This window comes from Gobio gobio, assembly GCF_949357685.1.
Source record: "Gobio gobio genome assembly, chromosome: 14".
NCBI lineage: Eukaryota > Metazoa > Chordata > Actinopteri > Cypriniformes > Gobionidae > Gobio > Gobio gobio.
In genome coordinates this window covers 25,607,378-25,623,047 of record NC_137107.1, presented here as the reverse complement: position 1 = coordinate 25,623,047, position 15,670 = coordinate 25,607,378, and the positions used below count along the sequence as shown (strand labels likewise).

At 42.1% G+C, this 15,670-nt stretch overlaps 1 protein-coding gene across 1 annotated transcript in view; it reads right to left on the bottom strand.

Annotated features, from left to right (window-relative positions):
• The window catches only part of slc8a4a (solute carrier family 8 member 4a), a gene marked incomplete at both ends in the record, with an annotated part of 41,081 nt that extends 26,096 nt beyond the window's left edge, over nucleotides 1-14,985 (bottom strand). Inside the window, 2 exons of the mRNA XM_079834663.1 lie at nucleotides 11,683-12,197; nucleotides 13,669-14,985. Of these exons, the coding sequence (XP_079690789.1) occupies nucleotides 11,683-12,197; nucleotides 13,669-14,985 (1,832 nt within the window). The remainder of the gene's footprint in view (nucleotides 1-11,682; nucleotides 12,198-13,668) is intronic.
• Nucleotides 14,986-15,670: the final 685 nt, after the last annotated feature.

The following is a 15,670-nucleotide window of genomic DNA, read 5'->3' as shown; positions in this document are numbered from 1 at the left end:
TATTTTCCAATTTTAATAAATTTTCAGTACACCTTATTGTAATGCATTTATGTTCAGTATACATGTAATTAGTTTCATTTTTTAGTTATATTTTTTATTTAATTAGTAATAATATTATTTATAGAAAATACAGATATGACTCTTTTTCCGATTAATCTTAATTTTTTTTATGCCGCTATCTGGACACCCCTTTTCCTAGAGCCCCATCCACTTTCATCGCATGGAAAAGAGCAGCTTGGGCATCCAGATAAATATCTTATGTGTTCAACAGAAAAAATTGGGCAGGATATCCATTTTGGGTAAAGCTGTGTCTTTAAGCCTTTTCTAAATTATTACAATTTAAATAAACACATTAAAATCTATATACCTCATAAAGTGATTTAGCAGTCAATCAGTTAGGATTAAGATACTTTACAAAATCTGTTTTTAAATCAGTAGAAATGTTCAGCATGCATATTGTTTGTGTCAGGAGGCTGGGTCACTATCGATTCGTCACACCCCACAAACTCTCAGAGCTGACAGATCCCGCTCATATCGATTCGCTCTTTTCTTTACTCATGCAGATCATCATGTAAGCCTCTGCCGCGTGCATGTTTCCTGCTTATTCAGAGAGCAACGCTTACATAAGCGCACTCATAGCCCACTTCACACTGCTTCAACTAAATTTTCTTTGGCATGGATTCTCATCTTCATATGAGAATAGAAGAACAAACAGGAAAATAACAGAAGCAGTCACATAAACACACAGTGGGTGCGGGGGAGAGGGTGAACCGATCATCCTGCAGTCGGTGCTAGGGTTTCTGGGAGTGTTTAAAATTCTCTCTATATGTCATCGTTTTCTAATGGGAATGAATACACACCAAAATGCACTCTTGAATTTCAGCCCAGTCCTTACTGATCCTCATTAGCTGCTTGAAACGCTGGACTCCTTTACAATCCCTCACACACACACACACACACACACACACACATGTACCAAGAATCCCCTGGTCTGCTGCTGTCAGGTGTCAGCTCTCTGGAAATGTGACTGGAGTGGGAATAAGAGTTAAGCTTCGGTTGTGCTGTTTGGCAGAGGCGGTTCAGCTGTCTGGTCAGCAGAAATCTACTGACAAACACACTCATATGCACATGCAAATGCACACAAAAGCAAACATACACAAATATAAACCAATTCAAAGCAAACAAAAAGCAATAGATGAAATTCAAAACCCCTAAAAACATGACGCTTGCATGCATTTTTTTGCCCACACATGTGCAAACAAGCTTTGAGCATGAACGCAAGCAATCGAAATATATATGTACAAACGAAGAGACTCATATCTGGAGTCAGATTCACTCATCCACCCACACAGACACACTATACACAATTCCACACCACCTCCAACATGCTCTCATGAGGGATCACACTCACACATATCTAGGGATGGCAATTGTAAGGAATTTAACAACTCTCGTTCTGATTCTACTGAACGATTACATTCAGTGGAATAAGTTACATTAATGATTGAGCATTTTATTTTACATTTATTTACACAAAATAGTACAGAACTTTAATGTTGACCGTTCATCCGTTATTGGCCATGATACAGGGTTACAGACTGCAACTAACATATATGTAACATATAGCAACAGATCCATTCTTCTATTTGTGATGTACATCCAAGTGAAATAGATTATCAAAAAAAAAAAAAAAAAATGTAGGGTGGTGCCTTGGTTCTGTCTATTGGTTGTTGATTGGATGGAGGTAGATCTGAATGTGAGTTTGTGGTCTATTGTGAAAAAGGGGCAGATTTAGGTGGCAAGTCTGGCATATGTCACCAGAGATAATTTCACCAGAAGACCAGAAGTAATGACATTTAATTAAATATTATGAAAAAGATGCATGGAGGAATTATTCACAATAAGATGCATTTAGAACATATATAGGGTGAATATCCATTTCATGTCAACTTTAAGATGCACTTAGACAACAGACATGGTGAATTTCTATTCCATGCCAACTTTACACTCTAGTAAAGCAAAAAGATTCAGGAAACAGCCCTGAACTGTGAGTTGGCAGTTTTGAATCAGACTCAGCAAGTGAATCGTTCAGAAATGTTAGTGGAAGCATGCCTAGGTGCTTAATTGTATACACCTGTGGCCATGGAAGTGATTGGAACACCTGAATTCAATGATTTGGAGGGGTCCCAAAACTGGCAATATAGTGTATAAGGTCAAATGTATAGGCTGAATCAAGGTTAAAGGGAAACTTTGGGTGACATATATACAATACAATTAATAATTATCAGTTAATCGGTATCAGGCCAAATTTTTCCTCCCTAGTTATCATGAAAATCGATTCTCAGTTTCCAACTCTGAATGCCAAAGTTCGTATGCGGTACACGGCCATTCACCCACCTCCAAAAATACTCACACACCCTCTTCAGAATCAACATACACTCACACAGGTCAGATCTTTCCATGATAGACAACACTTTTAGTATGACACATTTCATGTAAAAACACACACACACACACACACACACACACACACACACACACACACACACACACACACACACACACACACACACACACACACACACACACACACACACACATACACACACACACACACACACACACACACACACACACACACACAAACACACACACACACACACACACACACACACACACACACACACACACACACACACTCCCACACGGTGCTTGACTTCTGTAACCCTCTCTAGTTGCCCAACACACTGAACAGTATGAGTGAACTGTTCAAATCACCCTCATCTCTTCATGCCTCCCTCGTTCTACCTTCTCTTCCGCCCGCGCACCTGCCTCTCACCTCTTCTCTTTCTCGTTCGTTCTCTCTCTTCTCCTCTGTGAATTATAGCTTGTGCTTTATCATCGCATCATGGTTTAATTCTGTCCATCCCATGACGCCTTGTACATCATTATGCCTCTCTTCATTTCGCTGCTCTCTCACTTTTCAACTAATAACTTTGATCGAAGCATTCATTGTGCTCCACTTCCATCAAGTCATATTGTTCCCAGTCCAATCTTACAAACCAGATGATTCAGGTGGGTCTTGCACAGATTGTTTTGGAGGGAGCACCAGCAGCAGTCCTGACTCACTATGAGCCTTTGGCGAGATAAGACCAAAGAAAAAAATCATAATTTAACATGCAAATGGAAATATGATAAAATACTAATCTAATATTCAGATTTGGCCAAAAAGCATAGAATAATGCAAATCTTCTTTCTTGAAAGAGTTAAGATTTTTTGGTATCAACACATACATTTCCTTGGTTTTCAGTGGACAAAACAAAAAAAGCTATGAAATGTTGACATTTTTGCAGTACAAAGATTCCTAAAATGGCCTGGAAAATATTATTACATTGGTTGCCCTTCTAGAGCCATTCAAGCAAATTTATCCCCTGTTTATGGGAAATAATAGCATTGTAATGACACTTAAAGCAGACTTTTATCCTCTAATTAGCAGAACCAGATAACCAGATGCCCCTGGGATACAACATTACAGTCAAGTTATGTGTACCACAGTCTTTATTTTACAAAAAAAAAAAAAGCCCCATTATAAAACCCCATCGAAAAATCTTGAAGGAACCAGCGGCGTATTAGGGCATTTTCACACCTGAAAGTCTGCACCAAGGTCCGAACCGAAGTTCATGTTTTGATACATTTTATACATTCGGTTAGTTTTGGTTGGGTTTCACATTGCAATATGCGAGCGCACTAAAGAACTTTACATGACATACTTGCGTCCTGTCATCATCATCTATGTGGGCTGCATCTTGACATTGATTGGTTTGTAAACGGACATGCGTCTGACATCAGCGTGTTGTCAATTTGGCAGGTAACTGACAAGAATGAATGAATGTCTCGGTTACGAATGTAACCCTCGTTCCCTGAAGGAAGGGAACGGAGACGTTACGTCAGTTACTGACGGAATGGAGGTTTCGCTTAGAAGCCAATTGCCTTTGAGATCTACAAAACGAGCCAATGGCATGAAAATAAAGGGCGTTGCATAGCAGTCTCGCATTATGTTACCTGCTGAAGAGCAGAGGCTGAGCGCCCGGCCGTTCCAGCGGTACAGTGTTGTTGAACCGGTACAGTGTTGTGTGTGGCCCAGCCTGCAGCTCTACAATTGTCTGTCAGCAAGGCGCCATGCGCTAAAGCCCAAGAGGAAGCTACGTTCCTGGTGGAGTGTGCTCTTACCCCAAGGGGGCATGGCATGCCCTGAACCTGACATGCCTGAACCTAACCCACTATCCAGTGAGACAACCTCTGCTTGGAGAGAGCCTTCCCTTTCTGCTGCCCTCCGTAACAGATCAAGAGCTGGTCTGAGGTCCAGAAACACTGCGTCCTGTCTACGTAAGCGCGAAGGGCGCGTACTGGACAGAGCAGTGCCAAGGCTGGGTCTGCCTCCTCCACAGGCAGAGCTTGCAGGTTCACCACCTGATCTCTGAAAGAAGTGGTGGGAACCTTGGGCACGTATCCAGGCCAGAAACAAGTTAAGAATTAAGATCACGTAAGAATTAGCCGGCCCGAATACCAGGCACGCTTCGTCAACCGAAAATGCCTGCAGGTCGCCTACCCTCTTGATGGAAGCCAGAGCAATCAAGAATGCCACTTTCATTGAAAGGAACTTCAACTCTATGGATTGCAGGGGCACAAAGGGAGCTTTCTGCAGGGCAGATAGAACCACTGCAAGATCCCAAGAGGGCATCTGAGCAGGGCGAGAAGGATTTAATCTCCTCGCTCCTCTAAGGAACCTGCTGACCAGGTCGTGCTGTCCTACCGTTTTTGAGTACACCAGGTCATGGTGAGCCTATATTTTGGCCACATAAACCTTCAAGGTAGAGGGAGACAGCCTTCGATCCAACCCATCTTGGAGGAAGGAGAGCACGGACCAAATCAGGCATTTCCTGGGGTCTTCTCGCCGAGAAGAGCACCAGGTGACGAAGAGGTTCAACCTCAACGCATAGGCCTGTCTAGTGGACGAGGCCCTAGCGAAAGTGATGGTAGCCACCACCTGAGGTGGAAGGGTACTCAAACCTGCCGCATCCCGTCCAGGGCCCACATGTGTAGGTTCCATAGATCAGGACATGGGTGCCATAGGGTGCCCCGTCTCTGAGTAAGGAGGTCCTTCCTCAGAGGGATCGACTAGGTCCGGCCAGGCTGATACGGGGTGACCAAAAGGACCTGCTCCCTGTCCTCCCTGATCTTGCACCGAACCTGTACGAGAAGGCTCACTGGGGGAGACATATACTTGCGTAGGCCCCGCGGCCAGCTGTGCGCTAGTGCATCCGTGCCGAGGGTCCCCTCGGTCAGGGAGTAATACCAGCGGCAATGGGAAGAGTTGTGGGAGGCAAACAGATCTATCTGTGCCTTGCCGAACTGTTCCCAAATCACCTGAACCGTCTGGGGATGGAGTCTCCATTCCCCCGGAAATGGCGGAACAAGTGACAGCTCGTCGGCTGCACAATTCAGTTCTCCCGGGATGTGAACGGCACGAAGCAACCTCAGATGCTTCTGACTCCTTATGAGGAGGTGGTGGGTGAGTTGCGACATCCGACGGGCGTGTAGACCCCATCGTGGGTCCACATTGGTTGATGTACGCTACTGTCGTCGTGTTGTCTGAATGGACCAGTAGGCGCTTGTCCTTGAGCAGGGCTCGGAAGCGGTGCAGGGCAAGACATACGGCCAGCAACTCGAGGCAATTGACATGCCATAGGTGCTGGGATCCTCTCCAGGAGCCCGCGGCAGCATGTCCATTGCACATGGCACACCAGCCCGTGGCAGAGGCATCTGTTGATACAACAACATGCCTGGAAACTCGTTCTAGGGAAACTCCTGCCCGTAGAAAGCTGAGGTTCGACCACGTGGTGAAGGTCTGATGGCAGGCCGGGTCACTGGGACCTGGAGCGTGCCCTGTTGCCATGCCCACCTCGGGACTCGATCGCGAAGCCAGTGCTGAAACGGTCTCATATGAAGCAGTCCGAGCGGCGTGACTGTGGCTGCGGATGCTATATGCCCCAGGAGCCTCAGAAAGTATTTCAGTGGAACCGCACTCTTGCCCTTGAATTGGCGAAGAAAAGTCAGCAGTTACTGTGCGCGCTCGCTCGTAAGCTGCACGAACATGGAGAACGAGTCCATTTCCATTTCGAGAAAAGAGATCCTCTGCACTGGGGAGAGTTTGCTCTTTTCCTAGTTGACCCGAAGGCCCAGACGGGCTAGGTGCTGAAGCACCAGGTCCCTGTGTTTGCAAAGCTGCTCTCGAGAGATTGACTCAGAATCAGCCAGTCGTCGAGATAATTCAAGATGCGAACCCCGTGTTGCCTGAGTGGCACAAGGGCTGCCTCGACGACTTTCGTGAAGACGCAAGGGGACAGGGCTAAACCGAATGGGAGAACCGTGTACTGATATGCCTGCCCCTCGAAGGCAAACCGTAGAAAATGCGTAGAAAATGCATTTGGCTGTCAACATCTTGAATGGAAGCCTGTGAAGGGTTCGGTTCAAGATACGCAGGTCCAGGATTGGTCGTAACCCACCGGTTGAAGTAAGGGCTGTAGAAGCCAGACTTCAATCTCGGGAATTGAGGAACCTGGTCCGCTCAGATTCTCTCATATCAGCCAGATTGAGCCATAAGTGTCGCTCCTGGACCACCGAAGTGGACCGAGAGAGCATGCAGTCACCTTTGAGCGTTGACCAATTTGACCATTGGCTTGTTTTGTAGATCTCAAAGGCGATTGGCTTCTAAGCAAAACCCCCATTCCGTCAGTAACAGAAATTTCAAGCTTTCTATACACATATTTCTCATGTCTGTGAGGCAAATAGCCTGCTGAGTTTCGGTTTATTTATGAGACATGTTCAAGAGCAATACAAGTGATCACTCTGGCGCCTCCATGTCACGATTGTTGTCTGCTATTTCCTTCTTATTCTGATGTAACGTTAATTAAAATACATATAAGATACAATTTATACAAATGAAATTCACTTTGAAAAAGGCTTTCTACAAAACAAAGCTTAATGAAGTGATCAAAATCATTTCTGACCTTCTGTCTTCTGACCAGTGGCGGCTGGTCAATAGAGGGCGCTGGGGCACCGCCCCCATCAAAATTCCAGAAATATACATGTATACAAAAATTATACAAAAATGAAATAAAAATAAAATAGTTTACTCATACGACGTTCCGGCTGTAAGTAAGAGCCTCAGCATTTAATAAAAACTGGCTTTGATCGGTTAACTAATATGTTCTTCAATATGTTTCATGCAGTTTCATGCGCGAGGGACGCCGGACAAATGGATGTCTATCGGAATCCAAAAATATACGGGCAGCTAGTGACCTGAAGCTGGTCTCTAATTGGTTTTTAAAGATCCTCCTCCGGACGCAGGTCGCTGCGTCCCTGGCGAATCAGAATTGGATGCGTGTTATTTTATCCAATCTGATTGGTTCTCCTCACCTGTCATTCAGCTTTCCGCTCTTGGCCACTAAAGCGAAAGTGCGCGGGCGACACAGTCACTCCGACTCCGCCAAAACCTTGTTATGTAGATATGGCAGCAGCGATTTACAAATCCAGCAGCAGGCCAGTGACAGAGGACGCAGCTGCACTCGGAGCTTCACGCGCTTGTTATGAGAAACGTAGGTGGCAGGCTGGATGTGTTGTTAGCAATGCCCTTTATTGCTTTCCCTGTCTTTTATTTCAAAGTGTCGGTACTGAAGTTTTGTGGACAACAACGGGGGTAAGAGACCTCAAATATCTAACTGAATAATGCAAACGTCATGACACTACTGAGATGACTGACTTTAATCAGAGAGTCACTGAGAAATTGGCTGGCCAGAAAGAAAGGAGAGCAAAAGTTATGTTCAAATAGTCAACATGCTAGTCTTTTGTAGCTGGTTTTTTTTTCTTTCCTCATTCAATTATATGTGGGAAATGAATGTGTAAAAAGATAAAAGTGAAGACACTGTACCCCCCCCCCCCCCCAACCGAAAAAAAAACGCCCCCCCCAAAATAATTATCACCAGCCGCCACTGCTTCTGACATATTGCGCATCTTTGCACTTTTCATATTCAAAATAGCCTAGATGAAATTTAAAAATAGCATTATAATATTTAAATATAAACAGGAATGTCCTGTGAATGGTCTGAAAGTCCGAACCATACAGAAAATGCTTACACACTAGAAACGAACCAAACCTTTGTTCAGTTTGATCTGAACCGAGACTACCTCTTTTCGTCTGACCAAATTTCATCTGCTTAAAATTTCGGACTAAACAAGGTAGGTGTGAAAGGGTCCCTAGTCTTCCGGGTTCTGACGTCATACCTGTACCACACATTATACAGATGCAAGATAAAAAAGAAAATGCCATCAAAACTTTCCTGGTCAAAATGTGACAAGTTTACAGGTATGATATAAATACCATAAATCAAGCTTAAAGTTCTCATAATTCATCAGCAGTAGATCAAAGCAATCACTTGGCATAAATGATAGCTATTTGGTGATTGCAAACTGCTCTGAAAGTGCGAACATATAGAATGCACAAAAGCACCGCGTTTTTAATTTGAAACATGCACTGCTCACGTTTATTTAGTCTAATGAAATAATAGTCGTTCAAAGTTTATTTATCATATCACGATTCCTGTTTTTTATCAACAGATGTAAGCCAAAAATAAGCCTTTAAAGCAGCAATAGAAGATTATATCCACGCCTTTGTAAATGACTGAACCTTCATTCAGTGCAGACTGGCTATCTCGTATGACGTTACAGAAAGCTAGCTGTCCACTGTCCAGTCCAGGCTTCGCTGAAAATGCGCTTGTGAGACTGTCTGAGTTTGTTTATAGAATGCAGTTTTCACTGCTGTAAAGTGTAGGCCCAGTGTAGGCCCCTGGGCTTCAGCCCATCGAAGCTTGTGTGTTAATGCACCCATACTACTTAGTATAACAATCTTTTTATTACTCATTCAGCTAGTTTAAATGGTGAGAACTAAAAGTGCTACATGTTTTAGTGCCAAGAGTGGAAAGATACCAATATTTTTGTGGATATTTATTTTATATAATTCTGTAAACATTGACTTTAAAGATTTTTTTAAAGAAATTGATACTTTAATTCATCAAGCATGTATTCAATTGATCAAAAATTACAGTAAAGACATTTTTATGAGTAAAGTACTAAATAACTACTGTTCAACTAATAATAATAATGATGTGAAATGTTTTTACCAAATCAGCGTATTATGGATCTATGTGGTTCCAAAATTATTTGCATTTTTGAAATGTTATTTGTATCTTTGAAATGTGAGTTTCTTGTTTATTCTAAGAAAATAAAGGTCTCATTGGTTCGTAAAAAACAACAACAAAAAGGTCTGGAATCCAGTTCCCTTTCACACTAAATATACCACCACTATCCTGTCGTACACTTTTTTTGGATGTTGCATTGTCAGTGAATATGTCAGTTTGGCATGCCGCTTATGATGGGAAGTTCTCCATCTTGGTGTAGATACGCTTTTGTCTCATGTCAACGCAGTCCATCCATGACTCACAATGCCCCATTCACCCCAACGCCTATTTAAGTTGTTTACCTACAACCTGACAAGCAGTTTACAACAACTGCCTCCCTCTCTCTGCTGCCAGCATGTTCTTTTCTACAGTTGACCTGCTCACCTCAGATCTGCAGTAGCGCAGTGTGCTTGATGTGCAGGTCAGTATCGATTTTCAGGATTGAGAGAAAACTCAGCAGCTCTATCATTCTCCATCTCTTCCTCTCTGGCTTTCTTCCAGACTTCACACATCTCTTCAACTTTATCCCTTGTTCATCCGTTTTCATGTGAGGCTTATAGATTTCTTCCTGCCTTGCTCTTATCTATTTGTGTTCCTTTTTTAGTGTTGGGGCCTGTATTCCATGCATACTGTGATCATAACAGGTCATCAGGGTACATCTTACTTTAACTACCAATGGTGGAAACATTTAAACACGTATGTACATGCAATCTACAAATAAAAATCTTAAAATATGATCTGCATCCTAATTTGCATTTGTCATTGAGATTGTGATGGACTTGAAATGAGGAGCCATAGTCCCCAAAGTTTGGGTTTTTAATGTAAATTCATTTTCCAGTTTCATTTTATGCTTACATGGTTTCTGTGTTAATAAGACACCATTAAAGGTGCAGTATGTATAACATTGACAGCTAGTGGTCGAAATGGGTTATGCAGTCCAAATTCAAAATATTGGAGATTATTGTTTCTCCTGCCCCCTCCTCCTCAGACTCAACGCTCACGCTGGTTTCCAGTTTGAGAACACGCAACAAGAACGAGTGTAATTGACAATGGAAGGTGACGAGCATTACATTGTAAGTTGATGGGTGGAATTTTCCATGTTTTAATATGCCTCTGGACACAGAGGCCTTTTAGGGTCAGGTAGAATCTGTGATCTCTGACCCATTTTGTTTGCTGGCTTCCATGGTTACATGCAACCGGGTGTCAAAATACTATTGGGTAAATTGGCAGTGGGCGGTATCCAACAGAACAGACCAAAACAAAAACAGACATTCCCGACACCGAACACACATTTCAAAGTAGAATAACTGGCTGTTGCATTTCTTTTCAGAGAAACAAGTATGTGAACTTATGTGAAGTTTCCTAAATCTCTGCAAACATATTTTGTGCTTTGGTACAGAAATTATTACATACAGCACCTTTAAGCTTGTATTTTGAACAAGCAACCACTATATTTATTAAAACAAAATAACAACATTTATAGTTTTATATATTTCTTTAGAAATGTTTCAAAAATAATACAGACTACCAACTTTAATATTTTAATAATTAATATAAAATATTAAAAAGTGCACTATGTAACTTTTGATTTTTAGAGACCAATCGGACACTGTTTTACAGCTGGAGCGTGCTCAGATATGTTTGATCTCTGAGATTGACAGGTCTTGATTTACCATGCGTCAAAGAATAAGAGCGCACAGCTCAGACAGCACTGGACGTTCATCACTCATCCACCAGGATCTTATTACTTCTTGTTTATTCTATGTACTTTTAATGTGATGTTTACACAAGTAGTTCTTATATTTCAGTAAAACAACTTGTTTGGAGGTTTTTTGGATCCCATGGTAAATTATGTTTCTAAATAAAGGCTAGCCTACCTAATTCATTGCATGGCTTGAAGATATGAATACATTTAGAATACGTAACTGCTGCACGCGTCTTGGGCATAAGTAGCACACACCTCAAAACTACGCACTCTAATGATGACCTTGCTTAATCGACCATCATACATTTTATTCATTAAATATTATGGACAATTAATCAATCTTTTATTACCTGTATTTCACTATTGTATGCCAAAAGATCCCAGATGTCCCAAATCTAACATACTGTCTTATAAATACTTAAAAGTATGTACTTTCTCTCTAGTGAGTAGAAGTACGCAAATTTGGATGCAGCTATGAGCTAAACTTTTAATAACAAGGATGGCTTGATTAAGTCTTGCCTATTCGAGGACACAAACATATGCTCTCTGCAAACATCTGGTTCAATCAGTGTTGGCAGAGACAAAGAGCATCTTGTCTCCTTGAAATCCCCCTGTGCACACTTGATAAATTATTAGTAAAACATATTCAGGGTTGTAAGCCCTAAAAAATATTTAACTTACATGGTCTCATCATTGAGGAACTCCAGTTTTCCAGCCACCTCTTCATAGTCTTCTCCAGCTTTGGCGGTACCCTCTGTAGTGTGGTACGGTACTGCCACCTTCCCCCTCGCTCCAGATGTTCTGTGAACCTTCACCTGCATGATGCCCACACTTTCACTCACTCGTGTGGAATTGATCTCGAACGTAAAGATACCCGCATGGTCATCATCGTAAATGGTCACCGTGGCAGTGTGCGCGTTACCCAAGGCAGCTTTGGGAGGAATGTGGCTGGATCCTATAATGCTGTTGCCTGGAGACACCGCATTAGGGTCGAGGATGGAGACCTCAGCACGGTGGACAACTCGAGGGTTGCTGAGATGTACGTAGAAATGCTCATCTTCCTCGAATATGTCATCGTCAATCACGCCGACTGTCAGCTCCTTCACTGTCTCACCCGGTTTAAAGACCAGAGTGCCCTCGGCGAATTCATAGTCTGATCCTGCGTTAGCAGTGCCATCCTCTGTGCGATAGTCAACCTAGATACAGGAACAGTTGTCATACAGCTAAAGTGCTGAGGAAGCAAAGCTATAAGAGTTACAGTGAGTGTATGGGGGAAAAAAACAATGCCTATAATGTAACGTTTTGGAGAGGATGTGTGATAATTAAATTCCACAGATAACAACAACAATAATAATAAATCATTATCAATCATAGCACATTATAATAACATAATACACACACACACACAGTATTGTGCAAACGTTTTAGGTATGTTAGTATTTTCACACAAAAAAATGGGTTTAAACCAGTTATTTATATCTTTAGGAAATATCAGTTTACATTTCCAAATATGCCTTATTGCCTTTTGCCATTAATTGTAATAATCCAGTGAGATTTTTGTATGCACAAGGAGTCTGACAACTGCCGGTGTGCTTCGCACAGAGATCTGATCTCACCATCATCACGTCCATCTGGGATAACATGAAGAAACAGAAACAAATTAGACGGACTAAATCCAGAAGAACTGTGACAACGTCTCCAAGACTTGAAGAAACCATACCTGCAAAGCTACAGTACTGTGAAAACTTTTAGGCACTTGCACATGCAGTAAAGTGAAGATGCTTAAAAAAAATTATGTCATAAATAGATGTTTTAAAATCAATGAACTTCTTATAGCTAAAATCAATATTTGGTGTGACCCCTTTAAAACAGCTTTTGTCCTAGGTACAATTGCACATAGATGGCATAGGTTTCTACAGGCATCTTTTTTCTCTTTCTTCATGTAATCCCAGATGGACTTGATGATGGTGAGATCAGATCTCCGTGTGGAGCATAGCGGCTTTTGCCAGACTCCTTACAATTATTACATGGATTTCATACATACATGATATTTTCTACTGACACACCACAGCAAAATACATAAATAACTTAAAATAAGACTTAAAACTAGTTATTTTGGTGAAAATAATAACATGCCTAAGACTTTTGCACAGTACTGTATATTTTGTAAATTATTCATAATATAAATAAATAAAATATATGATGTATTATTATAATAATAATTACTGTTGATCATATCACATAATAATAAGAATATAATAAAAACATTTTAATTAATATTTAATAATAATCATAATACATATTGTTATTATTAGTCAAGAATAACAAAAGAATAACATAATAATATGTTTGTATTTATCATTATTGTGTTATTGATATTATAGTATATTTTGACCTCTTATCTCATAATAATTTAATATAACTTGAACTTAACAATTGAAAGGTTTATATAATAAAATGAGCTAATCTGAAGTCTGTTAAAATAGTGTCATTAAATTGCTTGTCTCCTAAGTGCTGTAATTATTTAAAACAGCTCAGAGAGTACATCGTCGCTGCTGGGACTCATGTAGGTGTCTGGCCTTAAAATTATATCACATCCATATAATTAAAGTACAATCACAGCAATGTAATCACAGTACTGTTGTGTATAGACAGTGGAATCATTACCTTAACAGTACAGCCACTGTCACCACCATGGCGGGTCACGGAGAGCTTTAAGGAGCCGCAGTTCTCAAAGCATTGATAATGGGAGGGCTCAAACTCCAGGTAGATGGTGTGAGGGTCTTCTTCCTGGGCATTAGACTCATGACAGCTCACCACCTTCCTGGCCTGGTCTGCAGCGTGCTTCTTTAGGATGTTCCCAGCTCCGATCATCATGCGAGTGGCCTGGATGCGATAGAAAGCTCGACTCTTCTGCTGTTGCACCAGCACTTGATAGTTTGCCATCTCGATCAGCTGCTCCATGTCCTTCTCCGGGTGTCTCTGCTTGAGGTCCTTCAGTGTACGAGCCATCTCCCTCCTGGCCTCCTCTTCCTCCCCTCCACCACCTCCTTCCTCCACACCAGCCAGCATGCCATCAAGTGACTCCTTGTGATGGGAATTGGCGCCTTGGCCGTCCATCTCCATATCCATTTTGCTGAACATGCCGTCACCCTCCGTCTCAATGATGATGCCACGGTTCTTGTCAGCGCGGTAGCGCTTGTGGACGTATTTGTAAAAGAGCAAGCGACGGTCGGCAATCCAGGCCTGAACCACACAGATCGGAAAGAAGAGAAAGGTAAGGACGGCCTCCCAGACTTCCACCACACCGGGAGAGAAGACAGACAGGATCAAGTACAGCCAAATGTAGGCGAACACACTCCATGCTGCCGTCACAAAGAAGACCCTCAAGTGCTTGATTTTTCGCACCTCACCATCTGGGACTACGTAAACACAGAGGGCGATGATGATGAACATGTTGAAGGCAGCGCTGCCCACAATCGTGCTCGGGCCCAGGTTACCAGCCTCAAACTTGTGTCCGCAGACCTCAATCACGGATAACAAGATCTCAGGGGCTGACGATCCCAAAGCCATGAGGGTCAAGTTGGACACGGTCTCGTTCCAGATGCGCACGGTTGCTGTGGTGGTCTCGCCGTTGGGTTTCTTGATTGTTATCTCCTTCTCTTGAGACGTAATCACCTCGATGGACGACATGAACCGGTCTGCAATGATGGACATGCCTAAGAACATGTAGATGAGGGCCACAAAGTAGACAATGGCACGTGCCACCTTGTCGCCCACAGAGGGGTTCTGGGGGTTCCACACCGGCAGGACGACACCCTCAGAGCAGCTGTCCTCCCCTGAACAGTTTCCTGGGATGCTGTGGGGTGGGTCGCCACTGGCTTGAGAGAGATGAGTGAGGCCCGAGAGGAAGATCAGGAGGAGGAGAGAGGAAAGGCAAGGAGTGAAGGAGAAAGGGGTTGACGGAAGGCGCAAATGAAGCATGGTGGCAGTGTAGTTGTAACTGTGTCCACCGGTCGCAGAGTTGACGATCAATAAACCTCTGAAAGACACAAAAGAAACAGAATATTCAACGAGAATGATCATTTAAAAAAGGACACGTTTAGCATTTCCAAATACATCATATTAAGAAAAGCTTCAATGATTCAAGCATCACCTGAAACACAGATATGGTTCAGGTTCATTCAAGGAGAATGAGATTGCTGTTGGTTGCAAACAGAATTTCTGACAGCATAAGACAGCTTGCATCATGGTGAACTCTTAGAGAGTATGTTTTAGAGAGCATAAGCTAGTCAACTCTATAAACAATATGACAATTCCTGACAAACTGTACACATCTGTTACGGATGTGTTGCAACACATATTTTCTTGATTATTACAAGAAATGAAAACATACAAAAACACAACAATACCTCATATAATGTAGAAATCAGACCTCATCAGAGTTTAGCAGATGAGAGTCACATGTGAATAATGTGTGATCAGTTTCCAGGGAAAAAATAAAATAAATGTTGTTGGCCTGTTATATCAAATAATTCACAATTATATATTTTTAAATGAACGTTTAGATTTTTTTAGATTTAAATGCTTTTACTATTTTCTGCTTTCTGTCATGTGCTCTTTCTCTCATGTAATGATCAAGGCCACTACTTCAATGATAATATATAGA